Source organism: Oryza sativa, chromosome 12 (genome assembly GCF_034140825.1).
Source record: "Oryza sativa Japonica Group chromosome 12, ASM3414082v1".
NCBI lineage: Eukaryota > Viridiplantae > Streptophyta > Magnoliopsida > Poales > Poaceae > Oryza > Oryza sativa.
The window spans coordinates 7230514-7242919 of NC_089046.1; the positions used below are offsets into that span (position 1 = coordinate 7230514).

Consider the following 12406-nt stretch of genomic DNA (forward strand, 5'->3'; position numbering starts at 1 on the left):
GATGATGATTTCTGAGCTTGAAAAAAAAGGATTTGTAAAATGAGAACTAAAAGAAATTGAGAATTTTCTCAGAGTACAATTAAAACTTGTAAACCAGGAAAAATTTAATGTTATTAATTCGAACCAGAAACCTGATTAAAAAATTAGGAATTTAGAGAGAAGGGAGGACCTTCGTTACTGGGCCGAAGCCCCTATCTAAAGTGAGGGACCTTCACATCCTCTGCCAATGGCCCATGCTACAGCACTGTGCCGTTGAGCAATCTTAGCCCTTCTTTTCTAATCAACGTTATAGATAAATAATAGATTTTTATTTTGTTCTTCCCGTTGAATTTCATTTCTATCATTTCCTTCCTCCCACGAGAAAGAGCTGACTCTTTCTCTAAACTTCCCACAAAAATTAAAATAGCGATTAATTAGTTGAACGCAACATATACAAAACTAGAAGATTTTTTTTTAGCTCTTGCAACCTGTCTACATGAATTCATTCTTGATTTCCGTATGAAAGAAAGCAAGACAGAGATCAAAAGGGGGAAGAAACAAGCCCATACGTATCCAGTTATCCACGATGAAATTGGTAATTAACACCGTAAACTGGAATACTCCCTTCATTGTAAATTGATTTACATATTTATTAGGTACACCAATATCAAGAAAATCTAATAACTCTCTCATACTATATTTACTCTAGCAACAAACTCGATGCATGCACCATTCCCACTATTTTCTAGCCAATAACAAATCAAGATATTGCATGTGGGTTATAAATATTTGTGTGCATGGATGCATGCATTAATGTCCATTTACTCCAATGCACAAATAACGAATAGACTCAATGAATAAATACAAATATGTAGATAATTTAGGAATAACCTAAAAAAACTATATGTAGATCAATTTGGAATGGAGGGAGTAAAAGAGTACATGACTGCAGACATTACAACAGCTTGATAGCTTGGAGACATAAAGATGCATGAGAAGGATTTGAGCTTCTTTTGCATAAACTTAATCTTGTCCGTTCGTTCCGAAAGAGCAGCCATGATTACCCCAACGGCACTAGCGCCATAGCATGGACCAACGGCAGAGGATGCGAACCCCCAAAGTGAAGCCCGTCCCTCCGGGCACAGATTGTTATGGTCCTTGTGGCCCAACTTCCCCAAACATTACATTTGATAATTACGTTTAAATCTTTGTAAATTTGCAAATATATTCCATTTTGGACACGCAAGATCGGTCTCTATATATCATCCGCACTGATTTATAAAAGTATAATTATATAAATATACTAGATGAAACCCTGCGCATTGCAGCGGGAATTTAGTATGATAACAATAAAAAAAATAAATAACATGTAAAATAGCTAGATAACATCAGATTAAGTAAATTAATGTGGTTTATGATAATTTAAATTTAAATAGTATATAGAATGGTGATTAAAATGTAAAAAGTAAGGTGGCATGACTTTATAGAAGAAGAAAAGTAGAGAGATAGTTTGGACCGTAGATTAATCATCTAAAAGCTAAAAACAACTGATGTGATATGACTTAATTAGAGGAAAAAAGGAGAAAGATAATTCGGACCAAAATCATTTAAGCACTAAGTGAGGATGAACAATATAAGTATATAGGATATCATAAAAACATAAAAAGATATACATTGAAACATTATGTAAATTATATTGGATGATAATTTAACATGTTTGTATTTGAAAATATCTTAAATTATAAAAACTATAAAGATATAGCATGTTTGCATGATGTTTAAATGTGATGATTGTTAGTGAATGATGATGTGGCATCTTGTTAATTAGTGGATGATGATGTGGCATCTTGTTAGTGAATGATGATTTATCATTTTTGCATGTTAAGCTTAAGGAGTTAGTTAGAGGAAAAAAAGGAGAAAGATAATTTGAACCATAGATTAATCATTTAAGCACTAACTAAGTGAGGATGAACTATATAAATATGTAGGATATTATAAAACATAGTAAAGATATACATTGAAACATTATGTGAATTATGTGGGATGATAATTTAACATGCTTGTATTTTAAAAGCTCTTAAATTATAAAAACTATAAAATTATAGATAATATAACATGTTTGCATGATGTTTAAATGTGATGATTGTTAGTGGATGATGATGTGGCATCTTGTTAATTACTCCCTCCAGTTTGGGTTTATTTGTCGTTTCGGACGTGATTTCAAAAACCAAGAAGTCGTTAGGTAGGGTTGTTATTTCCTATTTCGTCCCTATTAAATACAGTTATGTGTAGCATGCAAACAAGCAACTACTACTACTCTCTCAGTTGGGTTAGTGCATTCATCTTGGTGTGTTGGGTCCTGAGTTCGATTCTTGCTCTAGACACATACCCCATTGATTTTTGTCTTGGCGATTATGCATGGCACCATGCATGCATGCATGCAGCCCATGCAGCTTCAGTGCAGATAGCACGCGAGGCGGCGAGGGCATACGAAAATTAAACCAGCCAATTTTATTCAATCTGTGCTTATGCGCGCGTTTTTCCGCCAAAAGTTTTCGTTTCTGCTTATTTGCCACGCTAATTTGCCGCGCGCTGCGCGTGTATTTATACTGTATACACCCGTACTTGTAGACACACCAAAATATACGAGTCCACATCAAGCAGGTTGAATAGAGAAATGGATCTGAATATGGAGCCACAGAATGACGACAATTTTACTGATGAGATGGAATACGGTATGAAGCATTGTCTTTTTTCTTCTTTTGGCGCATACCAGCTTCTCTGCCGTGTACCTACATGTTCTTGGCACTCTAGGTGATTTAAACTTGGATGATGGACTTGATTTCAATTTGGAAGATTTGATTGATTTCAACTTGGAACCACACACAGAAGATGTTGATGGTAACTAGTCTTTTCTTTCATCTTATATCCGTAGAGTATTCTTCTTTGCATCACACCTACATGTTCTTGTATGGTAACTAGATGATGTCATTCTGGATGCTGAATCTGATGTCAATTTGGAAGCTGAGATTGAGTTTAACATGGAAGGTGGGATTGATTTGAACTTGGAACCACCCTTCACTACAAGAAAATATACAATTAGCTACCGTATATTTAGTTACCAAGAAGTTTGGTGCCTAGATATTAATCAATAGTAACCAACATGCTAATACCTTGGTTGCTGTAGTTGTCAGCACGTTACTTAAGTTAAACAGTACCAATTACCTCTACAGTTACCAAGTTACTGGCCAGTACTTGGTCACTAGTCACATGACAACATATAGCAACCAAGGCATGTACCTGATATTTGAATATGTGGAGTACTGGAGTGCAAAACACACTTCCTCTTGATCCCCATCCAGAAACAAATCGAGAGGCAAGGGCAAGGTCTGCGGCTGGCGGCGGCACCGTCGACGGAGTTTTGCGGCGACGACGACGCCGCCGCCGCCGACGCTCGGTGGAGGAGTCCTTCGCGGCCCCTGTGCTAGCGCCCAGGAATCGGTGGTCTCTGCGACGGCAGCGCCCGAGGGATCGCTGGTGGTTTAGCTACAACGTCGTCGGGGCAAGCAGTTGATTCATTGCAGGCAGCAGGAGGAGTCTCCACTTTGATTCAAGGTAAGTGGTTAAATTCTCCTGATATTCTATGTTTGCACACAAACAATTTGTTTAACTGGATGTGTCTTGAACCTGATCTATAACCCAAATGAATCCTGATCTATAACCCAAATGAATGTTTGTAGGCACTATTATTCAATGGTTTTTGTGTGAGATTTGATCTGCTATAACATGAGTGTGACTTACAAATCTGGTTGACTGCACTAATTTGATTAGCACACAGTATTTCTAAGCTATAAAGAGGGGAAAATAACTAGGTTAAAGACACATGACTTCCACCTGCTTTTGCAGCGAATACTTCCAATTGGAATTCGAGGGTATTTGCAGAAAGACATTTGTGATGCACTATTACAGTTAGGTAGCTTTTTTCGTCAACTATGCTCTAAGTCATTGAAGCTTGATGTGCTGGAAAAGTTAGAAGAACAAATAATATTTGTGTTGTGTAAATTGGAAATGATTTTTCCACCTGCATTTTTTGATATTGTGGTACACTTAGCAGTCTATTTACCACAACAAGCAAGACTTAGTGGACCTGTACAGTATAGATGGATGTTTTTTTATTGAAAGGTATGTGTTGATTAGGATCCTTCTCTTTGTTCTATAATTTTGTCGTTGTACTGTAGTAAGTGTATATTATTGGTATGTAGGTTCCTTGGTACTTTGAAAGGCATGGTGAGCAATAGGGCACATCCAGAGGGTTCAATCGCGGAAGCCTATATTATGAAGGAGTGCTCAACATTTTGCTCTATGTATCTCAATGGAATTGAGACAAGGTTCAATAGGGAAGAGAGAAACTATGATGGAGAGAGGCAATTCGCTGATCGCTACTCAATATTTTCATCTAGATTCCGTGCTTTTGGTCACAAGGATGACGTAATCCTAACACAAGATCAATATAATTCCCTGTGTTGGTACGTGCTCAATAATTGTGAAGAACTGCAAGGGTTCCTATAGTAAGTAAAATAAAATGATATTTCAGTAATAGTTACAAATAATTACATAGTTACTTGTACTAATATATCACATGTCGCAACAACATTTTAGTGAGCATGAGGACGTTTTAGAGGCACAAGGCGTGGGAAATATAGCAAATAGACAGCAACAAGAGTTTGCTACATGGCTGCGCCAAAGAGTAAGCTCACACTTGGCTTCACATAAACTATATGTCCATTGTTTGCATTAGCTAACATGCATTATTTTTGGCAATTAGGTTATAGATTTGCGCAAGGATGGTTCATCCCAAGTATCTGATTGTTTATATGCCCTTGCAATTGGACCATACAAAAAATTACATAAATACTCTGGATGTATTATTGGTGGAGTTAGATTTTTAACAAAGGAGCGGGAGGAAGGTCGAAAAACTCAAAACAGTGGAGTATGCGTTGAGGGTCCACATAAAGGGAAAATCATAACATACTATGGTACTCTCACAGACATATATGTCTTGGATTATCCTAATGATCGGCAAGTTGCATTTTTTATGTGTGATTGGTATGATCTGGAGAGAAACAAACCAGTGATCATTGACAATGACTTTGTTAGTATTAATATAAGCAAAAGGTGGTACACAGATGACAATTATGTATTGGCTAGTCAAGTTAAGCAGGTCTTTTATGTACCTGATACTAAATTGAAGGGGAATTGGCAAGTAGTGCAAAAGGTTAACCATCGGCACCTATTTGATCCAGAGGTTTGGAGTGCTGGGAGTGAAAGTGCTTTAGACATCGGTGCTAATGAAGATATTGCCTTTCAAGAAGAAGAGGGTGGTGATATTGTTCTGGATGATACTTTTGAAGCTAATACATTGAGTCGCGATGATGTGATTCCAGAAATTGTTAGTGATCCAAAAGAGATAGCATCTTTAAAGGAGGGTCTTGTTTCTCGAAGTGAATGTGAAGAAGAAACTGAGAATTAGATTTCTTGTGATTCTATTATACATCAGTAAGTATGGAAGTAAATTAATGAATGTTTTCCTTCATATAACTTATGTTACATATTTTAATTATTGCTCTAGGTATATATGAACTAATAATGCTGTCAAAACTTCTTACTCTTATCAATTGTTTGTGCAGTTTGTTTGTTTTTGTTTATTTATTTGTTACTCCATTACTTGATTATGCTCACTTATTTATTTATTGTTAGCTGCAGATGGCACCTGGACAGAAAGTTCGGCCTCCAAGAAACTCACAACCATCTAATTGCCCACAAACTCAGCATGTTTCTACTTCCAACTCCAAGAAAGTGCGTGGAAAGAATAAATCAAAAGGTTTGGAGTAACTGATCAAAAAAGCTGGTCACCCACTGAACTTGAATATTTCAGTAGAGAGGAGGCCAATTGGAGAAAATCATGAACTACTTTCAAGGGAGATTGGGATTGTTACTAGGTACCATGCACCTATCAAACGCATTGGTTGGAACAATTTTAGTGAGGCTGACAAAGAACCTTTGTATGAGCTTCTGAAGGTATATAATATTATCATTTTTATTCCTTTATGTAATATCTTTGACTTCTCTGGAGTGATCTTGCAAATACTAACATCTGAATTCTATCTTTTGCAGATGAAATTCAACTTAGATCTATCTGAACCTCATGTTAAAGGCTGTCTGGAGCTACTATTTTCGTCAAGCTATAAAACATTTCGCCATAGATGCTATACTCATTATCTCAAGTCTGGTGGTGGGGACAGTGCTCGTAACAGTCCATATGAACCCCTTCGTGACAGACCTGGTGATTGGACTTGGCTTTGTGATCATTTCGAAACAGAAGAATTTCAGGTATATGATTCTTTGCATGCTTTATCTTATATCTGAATGCATGCCTCTTAACAACTAGCTAAATTTATTTCTTCTTCATATTAACTAAGGCATTTTCTATGTGTTCCTTTGGCTATTCTTGCCATATGCAGAAAAAATCAGTTATAGGGAAAGCTAATCGGATGAAACTGGCAAATGTTCATAAAAAGGGAACCAAACCATTTGTGGCACTTCAGCATGAATTAGTAAGCTAAATTTCATCTATTTTCCTTATGATTTATTTTTCGTAAGCATCTGTTTAAGTAAATATTATGTCTTGGCAGAGTTGTGATCAAATCTCATTGTACAAGGAATGCTATTGTAGTGACAAAGGATGGGCGTCAAGAGATGCTAGACAGAACTATGTAAGTATCATTCTAACGAGTCATTTTCACTATAGTTAAGTGTCTTCTTGTGCTAACAAAAACTTTTGATTTTTTTTTTGTATAAAGGAAACAATGTTACAGATGCAGCATGAAAATGAGCAAGAAGGTGCAATCCAGCTGACAGAGCAACAAATTTGTGAGAAGGTGCTTGGGAAGGCATATGGATATATTAGAGGGAGATGTCATGGTCCGAAACCTAATAGAAGAGCTTCATCAACTTCAGCAAACACCTATCAACAAATGGAAGAAGAATTGGCTTATACAAAACAAACTGTGGCAGTTCAACAAAACCAGCTTGCAGTACAACAAAATCAGCTTGAATCTCAACAAAAGCAACTTGATTGGTTGCGCAGTGTCGTGTCCAAACTTGCTGGTATTCCACCTCCTGCTATGGATGATAATGATGCCTTAGGACCATCCCACACAACCACAACTTCAATTGATGGATCCGGTATGCAACATTTTTTTTCTTCTAAAAGAAAAGCAGAATATAGTGTTATAATACATAGAAATGCTAATTAACTTTTGTTAAATTTATTTGATAGGTTCACTGGTTTCAGATGGAATGTCAAGGAGATCATGATTTTGAAGATCTTTGATTAGGAGGTATTACTACTAGAAATTGATTGCCCAAACCATATGGAAACTTGAGCATGCATGTAGTACTGTTTCTATAAATTCATGTTTGAATTGAATCTCTAATGTATACGCTGGAATTCTATAAATTTTCCAATCGACTTTTTATGTCCTGTTTCTATTAAAACTCTACTGTAGTCATAGCACTGTTCTGAATTTTTTTCAATTAAATTTTAGCAATGTTTCCCATAGTCCATGCATCTTAAAGTTGCAACTAAATTGAAACTTCATTCCTATGAAATAAGTTCATCATTAACAATTTTGAAGAAGACAGGATTAGAGGATCGACCAGATCAGCATAGTAGTGAATACGAACATTTTATATATGTGATCCAGTCCATGACATTTTCTAATTTCCCTGAGATTAGCTTTTTTTCAGGAACACCGCAACGTAATCTCCCAGGCTACATTATCTTGACAATACTCATCATGGTGTTTCAAAACAAGCATCAGGTTGCGATGCTCCAAGAGACTTGTATAAACTCAACCATAGTACTACAGAAATTTTGTTTACTTTGTGGTACAGTGATTCGTAGTTCTGTTCAGATAGAAGTGATTCATATTTTTCTTTAAATAGATTACTCCTTTAGAAGTTGACTTTTGGGTATAATGATTTCCTTGTAAGACTGCACATCAGTTTTAATGTGTTACCTTGTCAAGCATGTACTCAAAGGTGAAGCTTGAGATGAGTTTATTGTAGCACTATTCTGCAGTTGATGCTATGGTAACCTAGTTGATTCATATATGAATTGCACATCAAATTGCCATAGTACTGTAGTTTCTATTAATTGCTCTGTCTGAATTGAATTATGCAGTGGGTGAACAAATCTTTAGTCACCAAGGTAATTAATGTTCTAGGTGGCAGGATGTATGTACTTACCAAGGAGGGTTGGACACAACATACTTTTAGTTGCCAATTACTTGGTGGCAAATTATAAATAGTCACCAAGCAACCTTGGTTATTAGATATTTTTAGTTACCAAGTACCACTTGGTTCTAAAAAATATATAGTTACCAACATTTTCTTGGTGACTGTTGCTTTTACATATTGTTACCAACTATGGTTGGTAAGTAATGATATTATCTTTAGCAACCGAGGAGATCACATGTTGGTTACAAAATACATTTAGCAACCGGGTTGTAGCCACCAAGATGCGACCAAGGTTCATTGGTAGCGAAAACTCAATAGCAACCAGCTTATAGCTTATTGTCACCAACCACCTTGGTAACTAATGGTCTGTTTCCTTGTAGTGCTTGGAAGATGTTGGTGGTAAGTACTACACTTTTTTAATCATTTTAAATCATAGAGTTTTCTGATTTGTCAATGTCGAAAGAACCTTTTTTTTCAAGGCAGGAGAGATGTGCCAAATGCAAAACGAAAACAAATAGTTAATGCTTTATTAACAAAAAGCAAAAATGGAAAACTAGAGCGCCATGTGATGAGGGAGGTTGCTGAGTTATTCAATGTTCACATTCGATCTGTTCAGCGCACTTGGAAGCAAGGTAAAAGTTATCTTGATCAAGGCATTACGGTTGATGTCAATGTTGATAATAGAAGACGCAATTGCGGCCGTAAGTGAGTTCAAGTAGATTTATCTGTGCTAGATAGCATTCCTTTAAAGGAACGAACAACGCTTCAAGATCTTTGTGCTCGGTTACATTTGAGTAAATACAAGGTGCAAAATATGATAAAAGAAGGTCTCATTAGGCGTCATTCGAGTGCTATAAAGTCACACTTGACAGATGCAAACAAGAAAGCTAGGTTGCAATGGTGTGTATCCATGCTTGATCCAGGTAGCATGCCAAATAACCCAATGTTTAAGGACATGTTTGATGTTGTTTTTATTGATGAAAAATGGTTCTATCTTATGAGGAAATCTGAGAGCTATTATTTGCGTAAAAATCAAGTAGAGCCTACACGTACGTGTAGAAGCAAGAACAACATCCCTAAAATCATGTTCTTAACTGCCGTTAGTCGTCCAAGATTTGATGCCAACGGAGATTGCACTTTTGATGGAAATATTGGGTGTTTTCCTCTAGTTACTTATGAACCCGCTAAAAGAAGTAGCGTTAACCGGCCAGCAGGGACAATGGAAATGAAACCTATCGTATCTATTACGAAGGAAGTTATTAGAGATTTCATGATCAACAAGATATTGCATGCCATTCGAGTTAAGTGGCCACAAGAAGATATGAACAAACCTATCTATATTCAGCAAGACAATGCTCGTCCTCATCTTGGACCAACTGATCAATTGTTTCATGAAGCTTCTCAACAAGATGGATTTGATATTCAACTTATATGTCAACCGCCAAATTCACCGGATTTGAACATCTTAGATTTGGGCTTTTTTCGTGCTATACAATCTATTCAGTATAAGAAAGTTACGAAAACACTAGCAGATCATGTTAAAGCCGTTGAAGAGGTACTGCCTTTTCTCTTTTTTCCATTTAAATTCACAACAATTTGGTTGGAGCTAATGTTGTTCACATGAAACAGGCTTTCTAGGACTATCTAGTTCACAAGTCCAATAGAATTTTCTTGACACTTCAACTTGTTATGAAAGAGACAATGAAAGTACAAGGAGGAAACAACTACAGAATGCCACATATGAAGAAAGGGACCCTTGAAAGACAGGGTTGCCTTCCTTTGCAGATCAGGTGTGAGCCATCAGTGGTAGAAACCGCTATGTCTCAGATCTGAATAGTCTACCAAGATGTCTCAGGTTTGAGCAATTAGAATCTTTGCCATGTATGAATATCTAACTTGAATCATTTCTTTTCTTTGGAAAATAAGAAGGTAGAAGAAGCTTTAACATTTCTGTTCTAATCTCATCAAATTCAAAATCAGAATGCACCTTTTGGTTATGCAAGTCTCGTTCTTCTTCAATCACCTCATCATTGTTGTCGCCAGCACCGGTAGTGACACACTCCTCTTTCGCAAAATACCTAGGTAGAAGAAGCTTCCACATTTCTATTTTAATCTCATCAAATTCGTGACCAGAATGTACCTTTTTGTTTTGTTCAACTTCAACCACCTCGGCAGCCTCGTCATCCATGGAGTCGGCAACCACGACCACTTCCTCGCCAGCAATGTCGTCCATGGAGTCGGCGACCATGACCACTTCCTCGCCGGCCGCGTCGTCCATGGAGTCGGCGACCACGTGCATTTCCTCGCCGGCAGCGTCGTCCATGGAGTCGGCAACCACAAGCAGCGCTTCCTCGCCGGCCTCGTCGTCCATGGAGTCGGCAACCACGAGCAGCACTTCCTCGCTAACCTCGTCGTCCATGGAGTCGGCGACCACGTGCACTTCCTCGCCAGTCGCGTCGTCCATGGAGTCAGCAACCAGGAGCAGCACTTCCTCGCCGACCTCGTCGTCCATGGAGTCGGCGACCACATGCACTTCCTTGCCGGCCATGACGTCCATGGAGTCGACGACCACGTGCATGTCCAAGACTACAAGCTCTTCCTCGCTCGCCTCATCCATGGAGTCGCTAGCCATCGAGTCCTCATCGTCTGCCTCATACAAGATGTCAGGAACAGGAATCATGGCTTCTTGTTTGATTTTTGCTCAAAGCCCAGATGTAATCATGTTTAAGTTCTCGTGTGTGCTTGCATGCATGCATGCCACCATTAAAGGAGATGGGAACGAAGCGTTAAAAGGAATAACGAGGAGATAATCTGGGAACAATAACGCCATTGATGCACAAGGACAATCTCGTCTCATGCGTGGGAGAAATGCTCACTTGGACTATTGAGATACATGCCTGAGAGGGGATAGGAGCTGATGGTGTACACGGCATGTCAATGATGAACTTGTCACTTGGACCATTAATTGTGATAAACACATCACCAGATCTATTTTCTCCAAAACACTTAAACATTGTCATCATTTCTTTATTAGAAGAAACTAAGCAAAGCATATTCAAAGAACTATCAAGGTACTGTACTGTTACGGTTTCATCTACGCCCCATGGATACTTCTCATTATTGTCATCAACAAAGTCTTTGAAATTAGTTGTGTCACTATCAATTGTCCATTCAAACACCCATGCACCCTCAAACCTAGTGCCCTTGCGCATGATTTTCACCGTGAGAATAAAAGTGGAAAATGGATCCATCATGCGGATCCACACATCGTAAACAAACATAAGAGAAAATGAAACAATAACAAACAAACATAAGAGATACAATAGCTATTTTCATTTGTCACCAAACAAAATTGCGCAAACTAAGCTTATAGGTTTCAGTTGAGAGAAGAATTTACCCATCTGGGACTTCAATTTGGGGAGCAGCAGTACCATCAGGCACGATTACCTCCATGTGGTCATCAATGAGGGCCAATTCCAGGGAGTCAACCGCTGGGTCTGAACCATCGGCGCAGTTGTTGGCTGGTTGCGGCAACAACTGCGGAGGTGGTTGCAGCAAAGATGGGGCCGGAAGCACCAAGACGCCGGCGGTGGAGGCGAGGTCAACGGCTTGTCGCGGTGACGCTAGGGAAGGTGGTTGCGGCGGAGGGGAAGGTAGCACCAAGATGCCGGCCGTGGGTCGCAGCCAGCGGCCGGTTGCGCCCACGCTGCTGCATAGTTGGCCGGCCGGCGGTGCGTGGATGGGGAGCCTGGCGACCGGCCATGCCCGAGCGTCGATGAGGTTCCCGGCGACCGGCCGCCGCTGCGCATCGATTGGGATGCTGGCAACCGGCCGCGCCCATGCGTCGATGGGGATCCCGGCGACCGGCCACCGCCGCACGTCGATGGGGAGCCCTGCGCTCGGCCGCGCGTCGATGGGGAGCCCGTCGACCGGCCACCGCCGCTCATCGATGGAGAGCCCGGCGACCGGCCGCCGCTGCGCGTCGATGGGATCCCTGCGCCCAGCGGCACATCGATGGGGAGCCAGGCGGTGGGCGGCACGTCGGGGACTCGGGCGGCCGGCCTTCCATCGATGGGAGTCGGCGCTTCACTATGGGCAGATCGATTTGGGAGTGCAGGGTTAGTGT

At 39.5% G+C, this 12406-nt stretch overlaps 3 protein-coding genes across 5 annotated transcripts; 2 read left to right on the plus strand and 1 right to left on the minus strand.

Annotated features, from left to right (window-relative positions):
* The first annotated feature begins 3455 nt into the window (after positions 1-3455).
* Positions 3456-5872, plus strand: LOC136354643 (uncharacterized). 3 transcript variants are annotated; one of them, XM_066306155.1, is made up of 5 exons: positions 3456-3594; positions 4242-4547; positions 4639-4726; positions 4805-5535; positions 5737-5857. In XM_066306155.1, exons 2-4 carry the CDS (start codon positions 4264-4266, stop codon positions 5507-5509), a joined length of 1077 nt encoding a protein of 358 aa, XP_066162252.1. In that variant the 5' UTR covers positions 3456-3594; positions 4242-4263; the 3' UTR covers positions 5510-5535; positions 5737-5857. The 3 variants fall into 3 exon arrangements, with proteins under 3 accessions (XP_066162252.1, XP_066162251.1, XP_066162250.1); XM_066306154.1 differs by lacking the exon at positions 3456-3594 and adding an exon at positions 4026-4161 and having other exon boundaries at positions 5743-5872; XM_066306153.1 differs by lacking the exon at positions 3456-3594 and adding an exon at positions 4026-4161.
* A 3-nt stretch (positions 5873-5875) lies between these two features.
* LOC107276822 (uncharacterized) lies at positions 5876-8152 on the plus strand. The gene is made up of 7 exons (XM_015763331.3): positions 5876-6057; positions 6154-6369; positions 6501-6593; positions 6672-6752; positions 6840-7224; positions 7319-7379; positions 7778-8152. Exons 2-6 carry the CDS (start codon positions 6154-6156, stop codon positions 7354-7356), a joined length of 813 nt encoding a protein of 270 aa, XP_015618817.1. The 5' UTR covers positions 5876-6057; the 3' UTR covers positions 7357-7379; positions 7778-8152.
* A 2019-nt stretch (positions 8153-10171) lies between these two features.
* On the minus strand, positions 10172-10960 carry LOC136354511 (uncharacterized). The gene has a single exon (XM_066306018.1). It carries the CDS (start codon positions 10958-10960, stop codon positions 10172-10174), a length of 789 nt encoding a protein of 262 aa, XP_066162115.1.
* Positions 10961-12406: the final 1446 nt, after the last annotated feature.

Coding starts and splice junctions, on each gene's coding strand:
- LOC136354643 (XM_066306155.1), top strand. CDS start 4,264: ATGGTGAGCAATAGGGCACATCCAGAGGGTTCAATCGCGGAAGCCTAT. Junction 4,548..4,638: donor GAACTGCAAGGGTTCCTATA/GTAAGTAAAATA, acceptor ACAACATTTTAG/TGAGCATGAGGACGTTTTAG. Junction 4,727..4,804: donor CTACATGGCTGCGCCAAAGA/GTAAGCTCACAC, acceptor TTTGGCAATTAG/GTTATAGATTTGCGCAAGGA.
- LOC107276822 (XM_015763331.3), top strand. CDS start 6,154: ATGAAATTCAACTTAGATCTATCTGAACCTCATGTTAAAGGCTGTCTG. Junction 6,594..6,671: donor TGGCACTTCAGCATGAATTA/GTAAGCTAAATT, acceptor ATGTCTTGGCAG/AGTTGTGATCAAATCTCATT. Junction 6,753..6,839: donor GAGATGCTAGACAGAACTAT/GTAAGTATCATT, acceptor TTTTGTATAAAG/GAAACAATGTTACAGATGCA.
- LOC136354511 (XM_066306018.1), bottom strand. CDS start 10,960: ATGATTCCTGTTCCTGACATCTTGTATGAGGCAGACGATGAGGACTCG.